The sequence below is a fragment of the Jatropha curcas genome, chromosome 10 (assembly GCF_041381405.1).
Source record: "Jatropha curcas cultivar XTBG-Jc1 chromosome 10, XTBG_Jcur_1.0, whole genome shotgun sequence".
NCBI lineage: Eukaryota > Viridiplantae > Streptophyta > Magnoliopsida > Malpighiales > Euphorbiaceae > Jatropha > Jatropha curcas.
In genome coordinates, this window is record NC_143160.1 from 10,231,910 (window position 1) to 10,249,178 (window position 17,269).

Consider the following 17,269-nt stretch of genomic DNA (forward strand, 5'->3'; position numbering starts at 1 on the left):
AAAATTTAGAATTTCATAAGGTTTTTCCACAAAATATATAGATAAATTTATGGATTTAGCCGTTTATTAAGCGATTATCATTTAGAAATAAAGCATGAAATGTATGCGGCATCTAACGTTCCATTCATTTTTTTTTTTAATTTTATTTAACTCTCTTTCAATATAAATATATAATTAATTCAATATGATATTTATTTAGAAGAATCAACAATAACCAGCAGTTGCAATTTATTCCGGAGGGGTGGCGAGATGACAATAATTCATTCTCCTTTCATTAGAGATTTCGAGTTGAAACTCTGAATATAGAGTCTTTTTAAATACTAAGAAAAATGTGCTTTGCTCCCTTTATGGACATATTCTATACGAATTCGAATTAATCGAATTAATAGGTGCCGGATGGTTACAACTTTTGTAATTTGTAATTTTTTCGATAAAAATAGTATTTCTATTAATTATTATATGATTATTCCATTGCAAAATAAAAATGGTACGAGCATAGTTTAATTATGGTAATTATTCTCATAGATTCTCACGTTAGTATAATTATGACACATTTCTTATACAACAACACATAATTATATATGTATGCAAGGTTGATACAATTATGATCTATAATTATTGAATAAATAAAGATTATTTAATTTTGATAATAAAATTATTATGACAACCCCTAATACATGGTCACTTTCAATTAACTCTGGAACACGTTTTCTAAAGGAAAAAAAAAAAAAATCAACCATGTTAAGATATTTTTAGAAGATAGAGAAATATAATTATAACATAAGAATTAATGATATTTCCACTGTTCTCTTTATTTAGAGAAAACAGAAAAAACTTTTTAATTAAGAAAGTTAGTTAAATAAATTTTTTCCCTAAAATGCCTTTACAAAGAGTTTATTTCTTCATTAATAATGAAAATAATAACTGACATAAAAGACATCCCAAATAATGCATTTATTGCCTATCTGCATCCTTTAAGGTGTTATTTTAACCTTTTTTAATAACTCTATCACACTTTACTACAATGAGGATGTTTCACATAATATGTGCTCAAAAACGAAATAATAGGCCACAAATACTAAGTACTGCATTTTTAAAAATGCACAATTAATAATAACAAAATATCACAAAATGACTTAAATTGTTACCTGACACTGAAAACAATAACTATTGAAAAAGTGCACAAATAATAATAATAATGACATAAAATAGCTTATAAAAGTTCACAACTACTGTTAACAAAATGCCACAATGTGTCTTACAAAAGAGTACTACCATTACAATGATTTAAAAAAAAAAAAAAGAAAGTATTGTACCTTTAAAAGTACATGATTAATAATAAGAAAAGGTCACGAAGTGGCTTATCGAAATTTACAACCATTATATAACACAGAAAATAATAACTATTGAAAAAAGTGCACAACTAATAATAATAAGGTCATAAAATTACTTATAAAAATGCACGACTAATAATAAAAAAGGCCACAAAGTGGCTTACAGAAGTTCACAAATATTACCTAACACAGAAAATAATAACTGTTGAAAAATGCACAACTAATAATAAAAATGCCATAAAATGGGTTATAGAAATGCACAACTAATAATAAAAAGGCACAAAAATACTTATAGAAGTTTACAAACGTTACTTGACATAGAAAATAATAAATATTGAAAAAGTGTGCAATTAATTATAATAAGGTCACAAAATGATTTACAGAAGTGCACGACTAATAATTAAAAAGCGATAAAGTGACTTACAGAAGTTCACAACTATTAACTAATGTAGAGAAAGAAAAACCATTAAAAAAAGTTCATAGTTATTAAAAACAAAAGGCTACCGAGTGGCTTGTTAACTCTAATTTCTCTCATTTTTCAATAATCAAAATATACATGCACTTTTAAAAACAAAAAATGAGGCCGTTTTCAAAATTTAACTAAACTTAACATATATTCGTTCCTGACGTCAACGGTTGGCCAAACTTACAAGAATAAAAGTGAACGTATATTCATCAAATATATAAATAATGGCTGACTCTGTATTTACACGGTAATTATTTTGATTTTTAATATCATAACTTTAATTTTGTGGCCAAATTTATATAAATGACCACTGTTGCTATAAAACAAAATGAAAAAGTGAGTAAATAACTTGTTCCTTGAAACACGTATACATTAAATATTAAGAATATTTGTACCTGTCATTTTCCTTGATCGTTGAGTTTCAATATTAAAATAAACACATTAACTATAAAGACATTCTACTCTTTTTAACTTGGTTTGCATCCCAAAATTACCATTAGAGTAAAATTCTTTATATAAAAAATACACCAAAGTTTCTATTTATAATAACATTCTTTATATAAAAAATGCACTAAAAAAGAAAATTTTTTCTAAATAAAAAGAACATAGGGAATATCTTTTTATTTTAAAGTATATATTAGTATTTGAAAGCGCACCAAGACTACTATGTCATCTACTCAATTTATATTCATTGAATGTGGTGTTACAATTTTACTTTTTATTGTTAACCACAGTTCTGCTATTTCTGAATAAAATTTCTCTTTTCATTCTAAAAAAATAAAAATCATTTAAATAGAAAATTTTGAATTTGCATATCCAATTATTAATACTGATAATTTGACAACAATATCAATTAATTATAAAAACAAAATTACAATAGATATATAATAGATGAAAATAGAAATTCTATCAAAAAAATACAAATTAAAAAATGTAATGCATCAAAATAATATGTTAAAATAAACTAAAAAAAAAGTTAAAATTGTACATATCCTAAAAGACAAGGGCATTTTCGGTAGCAAAATATTGATATTTGGTCGTTTTTGGGCAAGTTGGCTGTACAAATTTTGACACGTGACAGAAATTGAAAGGTTAGGTAGGAAGTGGTAATCAGCTTACGACACTGTCGTACTGAACACCAAAGACGACGACGTACTAGCTTAAAAGTCTCTTGAGACTTGAGGAAGGGAATGTGGTCGCGTGGGCCGTGATGGCATCAGAGCCCGACACCCTGGTCTTTTGACGTGGCATGAAATGGGTGGCAGATTCTCATGGGTCCCACACCAAAAGACATATTTGTACCAACAGAAATAACGATTCTTGCCTCTGTCATCAAGGTCCCCACTTATGAAATGTGGTCTCTGATTGGTGTATTAATTTAATATATATTTTTAATTAATTAATTAATTAATAATTATTTTGCTTTATCATGCTTGTCGTTTTGTATTAAACTCAAAAGCTGTGGTGGTTTGGCCGTTTGAATAAATAATATATGAAATAAATAAAATTTTATATGTATTGTTCATTTGTTTGGTTGAAAAATAAAATATATGAATTTAAAATGTTATTTTAGAATAAACTCATTAGTCGAAAACAATGAAATTCAGAGAATTCCACATAAGATTTCTATTTTCTGAAACAGTGGAACTGAAATCACGACATTCTATATCTGTTTTTTCCTAACTAAATACATAAGAGATATTGGTGAGAATTTTTTTATGATAGTTTTTAGATTTATTTGGATTTTCAAATTTATAAGTACTAATAGTACAAGTAAAATATATAAAAAATAGCTTTTAACAATATTTCTTTTCATGAATAATATTTGTAAAGTGCTAAATTTTCAACTTTAAATACAATAGATGAAATGTTTTAAATATTTAACGGAAACAGGTAATAAATATAATTATTGATAGAGGAATTCTATAGAATTGACCGAGCATTACATAAATTAGTTCAAGATAAGGTAATGCTCGGACAAAGGACTACTTTATTATATAATTAATGCCCGAAATTCTCGCTTGGTATTAAAATTCGAGATTCTCGCTGGCATTTATCGTTTTGTCTCTTGTCTAGAATAGGTGAAAATACTATAAATCTAATTCTCTTAGTGTTTTTTTTGAATCTTTTCATCTTTTACTTCTATCAATTACTGTTACTATGTTGTGTTTTAATTTTATAAAAATAATCATATTAATATTTTGCTCAATCTTTTTTGCATTAACTACCATTTTGGTCAAAAGTCAAGCCTTCAATGAAGTCAAGCTCAAATGTTCAACTACTAATAGCTTGAAGAGTTTATTAATAGCTTCTAACTAAAATTTTTATAACCAAAATAATGATAATGAATAATAATTCCAGAAATCATCATTAGGATTGAATATTGATTTCATGAAATATTTCAGCATTCGTCAATATTTGGAGAAATTATCTTTGTGAAGACTCGTTTTTCTTTTATAAGAGAAATTATCTTTTTTTATTCGAGCACCTGTCTCTATGTTTGGGTTGAAAATATTTTTAAGTTAAATTTTCTAACAACTGTTATTTCAAATTTTAAATATTTGAACTTATAAGTAAAGTTTATCTAGAGATGCAGTTTTCCTCCTATTAATTCAACCACTTGATGAACATAGAAGCATGTTAAATTGGTTATTATAATGGATTTTATCTCATAATGTATTTACTTTTCTCACCAAATATAGATGGAAACTAAATTTAGAATTGTTGAAATTTATATTTTAAATCGATGCTATATTTCTCGACTGGAATAAATAAGTAAATGGCAAAAAGAGGAGGGTAGAGATAATACACAATAATAAAATATACAAAAATAATATATAAACATGCATATGTAATAAGAGATTTCTAAACAAACTCTAACTACATAATATAGGATTTTCAATATCTTTATCCTAACATAATTATTTTGTTCCTCGTATATATATCCCAAATTAACTCTAGAAGAGGCTAATCTTGAATTTTAATAAGGGTAGTGTTAAATGGCTCATAATGATCATGGATTATGGCGTCCAAAAAGACACTTATAGCCTTTGGTGGTTTTGGAGGGATAAATTTGAGAGAAAGTGAATGAGTTTTGAAGAGAAGTAAAGTTATCGTTACTAATACTATAAGAAGAAAAAAAGATTAATGTTAATGGCTCATCATCCATGCATTAAATATTTTTGACAAAACCAATATCAGCAACTTTGGCAATAATTAGCAACTAAGTTGTCTCCTAAACCAATTCAACATCACAAGCTAGATGCATGTTATAGTAAAAAATTATAAAGAATTTTCTCTGTATATCAAAAATGACACGCGGAGGAACCAATCCTAAGACCAATCCCTGTAATCAAGTCAAGCCACCTGCTAATATGCCATCCAAGCTAAAAGCCCTCGTCCATTCATTTTAACCCAAACAATTAATATATAGCATTTGTTGTGGGTATTGATGAACACTAATTGGGGTGGCACATTTGTATTATTTGTCATATAAAATTAAAATATATTATGAAAGAAACACGATACTTTTTATATATATTAGTCTTTTGTATGACGTACGTTACACGTTGATTATGATTGTTCTATGCTCAATGTTTATCTATATAATATCAAAGCATAAGTTTTGTTTAGATTAAAATCAATACAAGTGGTTAATTTGTATTACATTTTGTCGTACAAACTACTTGCAATGCTACTTTTTATGTACTTAATTCTATTTTTATATAATCAAGTGGTCTCGGAATAAAGTTCAACCCAATCTCTAGACCTAATCCTTTAATTCCTAATTTATAAATGCAAATTTTTAAATCCTAATAGGTGTCCAAAAAGAAAATCAAGTCACCACTCAATCCCCAATCTCTACTCTTAACTCCAAATTAATATCTATTTGCAAATATAATAAAAAATAATAATAAATTATTTTTTACTGCTAGGTAAAAAAAAAATGAAAGGATGATTTGAATTGATAATAGAAATCACTTTGGCTACAGTAGCAGTATTATTTACCCAGTGTATCAGAGAAAAGAATATATACACATACACACAAATTTTTTAAACCCTAAAAAGTGACTCAAACAGAACCATATAGTTCTTTTTTTTTTTTTTTCAGTCTCCTGAATAATTTTCTTTTAAATCAAACATATTTAAGATATAAGAGAAAAAAATCAAGAAAATTAAAAATGCTTAATCATCAATAGACCATCTCTTTATTGCAAGGAGATATAAATCTCTTACTAAATTAAAATGATAGTAGTTACAAATTATTCAGTAATGAAAAAGAAAATAAAAAATTATTATTAAAAATAAAACTCTTTCAAAACTCACATAACAAAAAAAGTGTTTCAATGAATATAGATATATAAACATATCAATAAAATATTATATAGATATTTTAAATTAACATTTTCAACTGTTTATCATACGAGGTTTAATTATGTAAATTCTATTTGAAAATTTACTTTTTAAAAAATATATCCAATCAAATCTTACAAACATAAAAAAAATATTAATAAAACTAATATACTTTTTTCTTTTTTTATCTCTCCTAAATAAAACATTATATATATATTATTTGAAAATTTATTTCTAAAAAAATATATCCAATCAAATCAAATCATATAAACATAAAGAAAAAAAATTAATAAAAAGAACGTTTTTCTTTTTTTTTTTATCAATGTCATAAAAGAATTAAATATTTAATAAATAAAATATAAAAATATTTTTCGAATGTCTCATTATCATATATATTTATTAAAAAATAAATTTAGCAAAGATAAAACTTAAAATTTTAAATGCTTAATTATCTATATGTATTTTATTTAAAAATAATTTTTTTAATTTATTAGGAGGCCCAACGGGTCGAAATAACACTGCGGGATAGACAACAAGAAAAAACCTTTCACTCACTAAGTTGATGAAAATACTTGTGGTTGAGAAGATTCGAATTCGAGACCTCTCACTCCTCACATAAGTGAAAAGATAATCATACCACATATGATTAGCTTACAAAATAATTTTTATAAATATATCATAATAAAATATAATCTTCTAATTGGCTATAACTAAGGTTATTTTAGAATATTCTAAATTTCATTAAGAGCACTATCAGAAATTCTATTATTCCCTCTATTCCCACTTTTATATATAATATAGATGTATATTTTAAATAAAAATAAAAAATGAAAGGAAACAATTAATAATAGTAAAACAAAAGCTTAAAATTAGGGAATGTAACTCATTTGCTACTTTGTCTAAGGTTAGTTAATAAAGAAACAGTGGGACATAAATGATATTTTACATGGCCAATACAAGGATAAACTAGACATTTTATGTTCAATGATATCGGATCAAGGGAGCCAAGAACCATTACCCTTTTAATAATTAACAGGTAGAAAGAAATTATGAAAAGGGATTCTGTGAAAGATCACTTCATAAATAAATGCTTTTTCTTTGTAGAAATTAGAAACTGCACCTATTAACAATTTTGGTTTCTTCTTTGCTTTTTGTTGTTCTCATTACTACACTACCTTGTCTGCTTTCTGACAGTCCTAGGTAGGGGCGATAATATAATTTCACCAAAACCTAATCCCAAAATCCCAAATTCAAATTATGTCTAAACTTTAAAATCCAATTCTGAACCCAATTTAAATCAGAGGGGAACACTTCAAGTTTCAATTTGATTTTTTTTTTTAAAAAAAAACAAAGAAAAAATACTAGAGAAAAATGGACCAAAAATAAGATTAAATTGACACGCTTTTGGATTTATTTACAAAGTTCATTTATTAATTCTTCTTTATACAATGTATGAATTACCTCTCTTAAACTTACTATTCTATCATTCTAAAGTTACTATTTTTCTCATAAACTAGTCATAATCTGCGCTTCTCGCGCAGTTATAAATACATTATTTAAATAATATTATTATTTATTTTCATTAACAATATTAATAATTAACATGCATTTTTCTCATTCAAAACTTAACAACATAAAATATATTTTTCTTTTTTAATTAATTAACTTTATAAAAGAAAAAAAAGCATGATATTTCAAAAAGAGAGATAAAAAATTGTTAAATTCTTTGAAAAAAACTATAAAAACTATTATTACTCATTATATTAAGAGTATATTTAAAAGTAGCTAAAAGTTTTGCAATATTTAACTTTATTTGCTACATAACTACTCTTACTCCGTTTATTTCGACATTTTTTATTTGCTAAAAAAAATAAAAGTTTCAAAATAATATAATATTAATATATAAATCTGCATCACTTTTTCTTTGCTAAAAAACAATAAAAGTTTCAAAATAATATAATATTAATATATAAATCTGCGTCACACGTTTCGCCCATAGATGCTTATATAAGTTGGATTAGAGAAGAATTTGCGTTGTATTCAAATTAAGTTTTTTATGGTCATATCTTAAGGAAAATAAAAATTTTAAAAAGCTTAATTATCTATATATTAATTTAAAAGAATTTAAAAACTAACTTCTAGAAAAATATACATCCAATCAAATAAAAAAAATTCTAATTTTTTTATAAAAAAAAAAAAAAAAGTTAAATGCAATAGCGAATTTATTTATCAAAATCAATGAATTTCAAATAAATTTAACAGAAACTCTTATAGCATGAACATTTTATAACTATGATTAGCTTTAAAGCCCCATGCCTCTCATTCAACATCCTATCACAAATAAAGTTAGTCAGGCAAAATACACACAGTATGCCTCTCATGCAAAACCAGGAACTTCAAACAAGGTTACGCTCAAGTAGAGAAAGCATTTCATCAATGGTTTCATATACGCATTCAGTAGTATATTGTAACAAATTAATTATCAGAATTATGGCTTGTTGTGTCGATTAAAACATTTTTAGGCCTAAAATTCATCTTCAGATCATCCAAAGTCCTACAATACTAGCTCAAGATAGATTTTTGGCCCCTATGTTTTCTAATGCCCCAAAAGATGAGAAGTGCAAGGATTAATAATCATTTGCAATCTAGTTCTAGTTCTGCTCAAGTATTGACTTCAGAAGACAACCCTTTCACCAATAAAGACAGACAAAAGACAGAATGATAACATATTAAGAATATTACCATACATTATTGGTGATTTGATTATGACCCATGATAGAATCAATCATCAACAACTAACAAAACCAAGCCAACAACTCTAACAGAAGGTGGGTCCAACATCATCCATGCACATGGAGATTTCAACAGACATCATCCATTTTGATTGAAATTTCACCAGACTTGCCAAGAAAATTTGATAGATAGACTGTGGAACACCACCCATCAAGCAAATACATCAACATGCACATGAAGACAAATGCAACCATAATATACTTCAATTACTCCATTCAAAATGTCTGTCATTTAGGTGCTAATAAAAGGAAACATATAACTTATAGTAGATAGCTAAGTTTTTTCTATGTGTTCTTTTCATAACTATCACACAAAAGACCAGTTCATGAACATGAAGGCCAGGCAGTGGTTGGAATCATCATCATTAAGGACTTTCCATGCAATGGCCTGATCATAGGAGACTGGCCTCCCCATGCTCGATACACATATTCCAGCTGGCAGATACGCAAATCCCTGAAAATTACAATAGTAAATTGCATTAAAGCACTTCGTCTGCAATCCTAGCCATCAGTTGTGAACAATTGATGCTTGTGATGAAAAGAATCAGAAAGCCATAACAGACAGCCAAAGAGTGCCATAATAAAAAAACTGTTCAGTTTTGAATGTAATCTTGTTTCCTGAGGTAAAAAACTAGGTTTGAGTTATTTTTTATCTACTTACAGATGATTTCAGGTACTGAGAAATTTACCTGTTGCATGATCTTAGAGAACTCAGAGCATAAAATCTTCCGGCCAGCTTCATCTAGAATCTTGTCAAGCATAATATCTTGAAGGGCTACAAGAGTAGTTTCAAGCATGTCAAGTCCGGCCTGGTTTGCAAAGGTGAAGACTGGAGATGCCTGCAATTATATTTTTGCTGATCAAATTCATTCTTATTGTGCAAGGAATGATCACAATATGAACATTTCCTCAAATTGGATGAATAAGTAAAAATGATTACATTAGTTTTCAAGGAACAGCACATGATTGCATCTGAATGGTTCCATAGTTGCTTCAACAAAGCATCGCCAGCTTGAGAATCAACCCGAAAGAGATCTCCTCCAGTGTGGATCCTGTAACACGTCACAAACATAATCAGACAGCCAAAAAAGAAACAGCAGCAGCTAAACTTACTCTGTCTACACATTGCATTAACCATTTTCATTAAAAAAGTGAAGTCACATATTTGTGTTTTCTGAATCATAGTCATCCAATGAAAATGACAAACTTTAATACAGTGACACCACATCTTCAGTGATAAACACTACAAATTTTGTAATGACTCCTCATTTGTCCTCATATAGTTATTAAACAGCCTTTCAGACATGAAAATTCAACTAAAACTAAGCAAACATTAATGTTAATCCTTCTGCTTATATTAATCTAAGGACAGGTACAAACCATGAGGGAATAATGTCATACCTGTAGCTTCGGGAAATCCATTGTGCCAAAGTAATAGCCTCAGGAGAGCCAGGAAGAGACTTCGGCCCTATCTGGGAGCTGAGTCGTGAGGGAGAAATAGCCATTGCAACCCTCTGAACAGACCCCACAACACTACGCACATATTGGCGAGCCATAGCAGCCACATTGTCTCGCAAGTGGTTCTCAAAAGTAAATTGAAACGCAATTGTAAGGACAGACCTAAGGTTATAACTGCTGGTGTCGGCTTCACCGGATGGACGTGCACCTCCAGGACCTACTTCAAGCGTAGATGCCAAATCTAATGTACGAGTTGCAGCAGGCCCATCCTGCAGTAAAAGAAATCACAACAAATTATGAAACAAGATGACAGGTCAGAAGAACCTTTGATCATGCTGTGCATGACATCAACATGAATGATCATAGTATAAGATGACAGGTCACCCAACTGTTTTAGGGTCTAATGGTATGACACGAAAACCAGATGGCAACAAAAGAGCATCATCAGCAAACGATTCGTCAATAGGTGCAAAGACCAGCTGGGCACAGGCGCCAACAGCATTTTCATCAACCCCACTGCATAGCTGCCAAAATGGAATTTTGTGAAATAAAATCAGTAAAAAAGCTGTCCACTGATAAAAAGAACACTTTCCACCAAACTGATTGAAACTAGACCAACCTGTAACAAGTACATATCCCGTGCCAAAGCTACATCTTCAGGGGAGAAGGCATGACCCTCCAACCGAACTACCTCCAAGAACTATATATAGGGAAAAATCCAAAATTTAAAACAGTATTACACCAAGAAGTTTTTAGGATATGACGGAAGAAGTCAAAGGTATATGAATTTGGTTAGAAAGACATTACCTCCTCATGCTCCACAGTATGGGCAAGAGGTAAAATGACCTGGCTACTTGGAAAGCCCCCAGGTCTTGCACAAGGAACTGCATAAGGACTTGCTTTGAGACATGCAGCTGAGTATGTATCAACCCCATAGTCAGCCCACTCTGAACGATGCTCCCTCAGAAAACGGACAAGCAGAGCAGGGGGAACATTCTGCAGACAACATGAATAGTTATTATTAATACATGACTGTCAAAATTATCAACGAATCAATCATGAAATTGTGAATGCAAAGCTTACTGGCAAAAAAATATGCAGAAAAGAAAATTATTTAGTGATATTTGGCACAATGGACAAACATATTACACCCACAAGGATCTGTTTGTATTCCAGATAATACCTGCAGCAACATTGACGCCTTTGCACAGAGTACCCCTCCCCCAAAAGTTGGGAACATTGATGCATTATACTGAGATCCAAGAAATTTATTTGGAGATGAATTTATGACAATGGTCACATCCTCCACCCCATCACCACCAAGAAGCGACCAACCATCATCCGCAAATCCATTGACAGCATCATTGAAACCCCTTACATCCAATTACAAACAAATAATTCATCAGGGTTAGTGATGAGAACCTCCAAGGACTATGCTTGAATAATTCATCCAACACTTGGCCATGCAAAGTTAAGCCTTACCTACAAAGCCTCTGACTAAATGTCCTTAAAACAGCAGGCTGGCGACCCCCACCATACTGAATTTCTCCGCTAGTCTCTTGTGCAATTTGCCGTATGTGCCGTAAGGCCTACATGATTAAAACACAAGGAAAACATCAACATAACTAACCAAACCAAAGAAGGAATAATCCAAATCATACAAGTAGTTCTTACAGCCATAGTCATTTTCTGAGCAAGAATTTTGGATGATTCATAAAGTGGCCTCAGAACTTCAGGAACACTCCAAGCCTATCATTAAAATAACATAGTTTAAGGTAATGTTTAAAGAGATTTAATCAGAACTTGCTAGAAGACTTGAACAGCAAAATTATATATGATTCTCACATCTAAATCAACATGATCAACAATGTGAATGATTGAACCACCACCCTCACAAGGTCGAATCAGATAGCCACTAGGAAGCATTTCAGCTCTCACAAAGCTTGAAGTAGGTGGCCCAACTGGGCCACCGGTAGTAGTAGTCAATGACCTCTCGCATATCTACAAGTTCAAGACAAAATACTATAACCAATTCTATAAATCACATACATGAAAGTAAGAGATAAAAAAACTGAAAGAAAAGGGGGAACCACATGACTTACCACGAGACTGCCATCTTCCAATGTTGTAGTGTATCTCAGTGTCCAAAAGTCACGTGCTGCAGCCAATGTCGTTGGGGCATAAGTCTGATGAAGAAAGAAACCATAAAGATCAATGCGAAAGATACCATATAGCACAAAATCAGAAGGTCAAGTAATTGAGAGAAGGCTAAAACTGTGTCTAGGTTACTGTTTACAAAACCACAAACCTGCATGTATATAAGCTCACATGTGCCCCCATTTCCTGTAGGAATCACACTCAATATGTCAACACATCGACAGTCACGAAACCAAGATGGACGATCTTTGAGGATTTCAGCAACCTACAGGAACACTCTCATCAAGAGCTATAACAAAACAAGCATTCCATGCTTGAATAATTCAAAGAGGGAGATATATGTACCTTCGTGGGCTCTAGACTCACGAGGCCACAGGCTCGTGCTGCTACCCCACTACAATTGCGGGATACAGCAACAATGCCAATAGAATCCGGACCAGGCTAATAGTTATCAACAGGAGAGTAGCAATATATCAGAAACAGATAGAAACTAAGCATGAACAATAATTAAGAAATTAAGCATCACAGATAACATGAAAATTTTCCAGAACTGTTACCTTCATCCCAATCATCTGGACCCAGTCGACAGCAGTTCCAGTAGCCTTAGAAAGGAACTCTGCCAGGGTCTCCTCAGCTATTGCAAGAAGACTAACAATACAAGAAAAATAAACTAGTTAATAAAATGAAACAAGAACCTTTTGATTAAATTATTTCACACAGTAATTTCTTACCCAGCTGGGTTGTTAGCATCCCGTTGGGGATGCTGAGGTGTTGGGTTTTGCTGCTGTTGCTGACCACTCATGACCACAGACTCACAGCTATTGTCTGTGGTCGTTGCTGAAGCCTAATTAAAGTCCAACACAGAAATATTTTTTTAGTGTGCATATACAGACACTTCAATTTCTCGTAAAATATATAGTCGATAAAGTCCAAACATATCTACTGGAATACAAGCCAAACATGAAAAGCACAACTCATGCATGATGAATCTGTCCTAGCAACAGAAAGCTGGATAACTAATCAAAATAAACTGCAAATATATTAAACCAATAGTTGGAAGAAACTCGTGAGCAGGTGTTAGTATTCAGCAGTGTACATGTGAAGGAAAAAGAATCAATAAAAAGTAGGAATCTATCAGTAATTAGCTCAAGGACCTGATAGTGGATAAAGTCCAAGATAAGAATGCAAGAAATGATTTCTTCTTGACAGGAGAATGCATAAAATGTAAAGAATAGTGCGCATTAATAAGGCAAATAAGCTTACGGTCTGCAGCTGTTGGCGCATGTATCCATTCTCATAAACCAACTGTGAGACCTGCTTCTGTAACCGGTCATTCTCTTCCATCAACAGCTTGTTCATAGCACTCAGCTTTCTATTCACTGTCTGGAGACGAGAAGCTTCCTTCCTCTGCTTTTCGCGACATCTGTCATGAATAACGATTGATGCACTAAGTCAGGTATCACTTATCACCAAACTTCTTTCAGAAATCCATAAACCAAGCTGAGGACAATTCAATAACAAATTAAGACTTTCAGAAACTTGCTAATTTCACACTGAAAAGATGTTTAGATCTTACTAGGGCAAGAAATAAGAACAGTGGCCCCAGGTGCTCAATCAAGATGCATTTTAAAACAAATCAATGTAAAAACACTACACAAATGAGCTAAAACTCGCTGCAAGTTTCGAACCCAATTAAAAGAAGAATGGTCAGCAAATGAAATAAGAAGAGAAAGAGAAAAATATCACATCATTTCATTAGTCCAAAAATTATTAGGAAAGGAAAATACAACTGCTAATGGGTACAAAAAAAGAAGAGAACTCTTTAAAATTTTATTTCAAACACGACAACAAAACATTCTTTCCACGAAAATATTAAGGAAAACTCACATCTTAAAAATCTAAAGTTCTTTAAGTTCAGCACTGAAGATTCATCTACCACCAAGAAAAAAAGATATTTGCTTCAGGATTAGGTATGTAACAGAAAAATTTTAACAAAAAGTTTGTTCAAGTCTAAAAACGATATTTCTTTCTTTTTCTCAAAAGAAACCCCTAGTTTATCATGATGTCAATTGTAATTAAGATAGAAGCCTGAAAAAATATACCAAAATGGAGAAGAAAAATATTCCTGATCCTAGTCAGATATCCATTTCCTACTCTTTCTACTGCGACCAGATAAAAACCCTTCCTTTTTTCTTTTTTAAAGAAGAAAAATATAATAGAGGAAAACCAATAAAAGAATGGACAAAATTATACCGTATGTATTACCAAAAGTGAATTCTTTAGCGGTTACTGTCATCCATTAAATTTCAAAACCACAACATCTAAGAGTAAAAACTAATAATCTATTTTTAGTGAAAATACCCATAATGATTTCCAAAGGCAAAATTTCGGGGAGAAACAGAATGAAATGAAAGTTGCATTTTAACATCTTCTACAGCAACATACATATGAAGACTCATCAAAGAGATAAATAAGAACTCCAGTAAAACGAATATGTAGCCATCAAATGCAAAATAATTAGCTATCGTTATCTTCCATTTATATGCAGATATACTGAAAGTAGAGAGCAAATGGAAATTCTTTAAGGAAACATTCAAATAAAAAAAAAGGACCAAACACATTCAAAAGACGAGGAAAAAAAAAACAACAAAAACAAAATAACAAACTCAAATTCCACTAAAAAACAAAGTCAATGTCCATCAAATATAAAAAATTACAGTTCGGGAAAAAATAAAGAAAACTTATTACTCTTCAAAAGAAAAACAACACTTAGAAAGTTTAAATCTCCACAATTTTAACTACAAAGTCAAGACCTAGAATATAGTTAAAAACACAACAAAGAAGAACCAAGAAATAATAAACAAAGAAGAACCAACTCCCTCTTGCTTTTCAAAATTCTACTTTTTCGATGGAAAATGAAATCTATAAACAAAACGCCAGAATTTACCCAAACCCACAACAGACAATTGTCTTTCTTTCTTTAAAAGAGGGCACATTAATTCCCATATAATCCAAACATAGCTGCTCTAGCTTTTTTTTCTCCAATAAAATAGCTTGTTTGTCATTAAAAAATCAAAAATCAAAAAAAAAAAAAAAATACAAAGTTACATAATTCGAAAAGATCCTAGGAAAAAATATAACCATTTCCACTCCTCTTCTTCCTGGAATATCAACACCACAACAACAAAAATGGCACCTAAGAGACAAACATGAACTGATAATACAACCCAAACATAACTCATAAATGGGGGAGAATAAAGCAATGGACGTGGAACATATTAAGGAGAGAGAGAGAGAGAGAGAGAGAGAGAGAGAGAGAGATTCGAGGTGTCACTATTTTGTAGTTGTGAGAATGTCCACGAGTGTATTTACCTGCGGTTTTGAAACCACACTTTGATCTGTTTAGGTTCAATGTTAGAGAGAATAGGACACTCTCTAATAAGCTGCTGCCTTCTTAAAGAACTAGGCTTTGGGCATTCTGTATAAACCCTCTCCAATGCCTCCACTTGCTCAGGTGTATACCTCACGTACTTGCTTGAATCCATTTGCTTATTATTTCCTTCCTTATTGTGCACAGAAAGTGCCATATACAAACCCAACCACCCACCAGAGCAGAAAAAACACACCTAAAAGATTGAAAAGGCCAAAAAAACAACACAGACCCAGATACGTTTTTGAGGAATTTAGTATGTTAACACCAAAAAGAACCCAAAAAACAAAAACAAAAACCCAGTTGGTATTTTTGAATTTTCAAGACAGTAAGGAATGAGTTTAGTTTTTCTGGATAAGTGGGTGTTTTTAGTTTGGTTCTTGATTATCTTCTTCTTTGCTGTTATTGTTGTTGATGGTATCAGGCAGGCTCTCTCCTCCAAGAGAGCCTCCTCTCTCCTTCATCAGATTGATAGTGCAGAGGATTTGTTTTCTCTCTCTTTCTCTCCTACAGTCACTGTATACCTCAAAAACCCAAGTATAGAAGGAACTTGAATAATGTCCCTGTGGTCTTTATCTTAGACGCCAATCTCGAGATTCTTTAATTTTATTTACTGCTTAGTTCTTAATATTAGAGAAAGAGAAAAACACAGAAAATAAAAGAAAAACAAAACAAACCTCAAAACCCACAGAAAGAAAGAGGAGTTCTAAGAGAGAGAAAGAGTCATTGCGTGTTAAACAACAGCTAAACAGCCAATCATAAATGAAAAGCCAATTGGATTACTACTATTACGATTGAAAGTTAAAATCTTTTTTCTTTTTCTTTTCTGGATTTTTCTTCTCTAAATCAAAAGCAACAAAATTTATTTAAAATTAAAAAAAAAAAAAGAAAAAGAAAAAGATGGAAGAATAAATGAGAGGCAGGCAAGCAGGCAGGCAGGCAGATGGGGTTGATATCTTTAACCTGACAATAGCAGAGACGTTTTTTGACAAATGGGCTTAACTTTGTTTCCTCTCTCTCTCTCTTATGAGGATATTAAAAATATGAAATTTTTATTAAAATATAAAAATAAAATATCAAACAGTACTCAGTACTGCTACCGTATAGGCTTTTGTAGCTCTGCTTGTATCAGCATCTCTTTCTCTGCGTGTGTGTGTTGGATTCTTATGGCCATGGCTAGGGGGTCATGTATATGCATGATGATGATGATGAACGGATGGATATGCATGTTATGCGATGGCCTGTGGGGATTTGTTTTATTTTTAAATAATTTTTTATT

The 17,269-nt window shown here is 30.9% G+C and overlaps 1 protein-coding gene across 1 annotated transcript; it reads right to left on the reverse strand.

Annotated features, from left to right (window-relative positions):
- Nucleotides 1-9,121: 9,121 nt before the first annotated feature.
- LOC105636855 (homeobox-leucine zipper protein ATHB-14) lies at nt 9,122-16,948 on the reverse strand. The gene is made up of 18 exons (XM_012220237.4): nt 15,933-16,948; nt 13,824-13,983; nt 13,292-13,404; nt 13,118-13,208; nt 12,906-13,001; nt 12,712-12,825; nt 12,506-12,589; nt 12,249-12,404; nt 12,078-12,152; nt 11,886-11,992; nt 11,587-11,776; nt 11,211-11,399; nt 11,023-11,103; nt 10,793-10,927; nt 10,347-10,672; nt 9,886-9,997; nt 9,635-9,784; nt 9,122-9,399 (listed from the first exon to the last, which is right to left on the reverse strand). Exons 1-18 carry the CDS (start codon nt 16,145-16,147, stop codon nt 9,253-9,255), a joined length of 2,541 nt encoding a protein of 846 aa, XP_012075627.1. The 5' UTR covers nt 16,148-16,948; the 3' UTR covers nt 9,122-9,252.
- Between the last annotated feature and the right edge of the window lie 321 nt (nt 16,949-17,269).

Excerpts from the sequence above, each read along its gene's own strand:
- LOC105636855 (XM_012220237.4), bottom strand. The coding sequence starts at position 16,147 with ATGGCACTTTCTGTGCACAATAAGGAAGGAAATAATAAGCAAATGGAT. Across the intron at positions 13,984-15,932 it reads GTGTGGTTTCAAAACCGCAG|ATGTCGCGAAAAGCAGAGGA; the intron begins GTAAATACACTC and ends TATTCATGACAG. Across the intron at positions 12,826-12,905 it reads TGAGTCTAGAGCCCACGAAG|GTTGCTGAAATCCTCAAAGA; the intron begins GTACATATATCT and ends GTGTTCCTGTAG.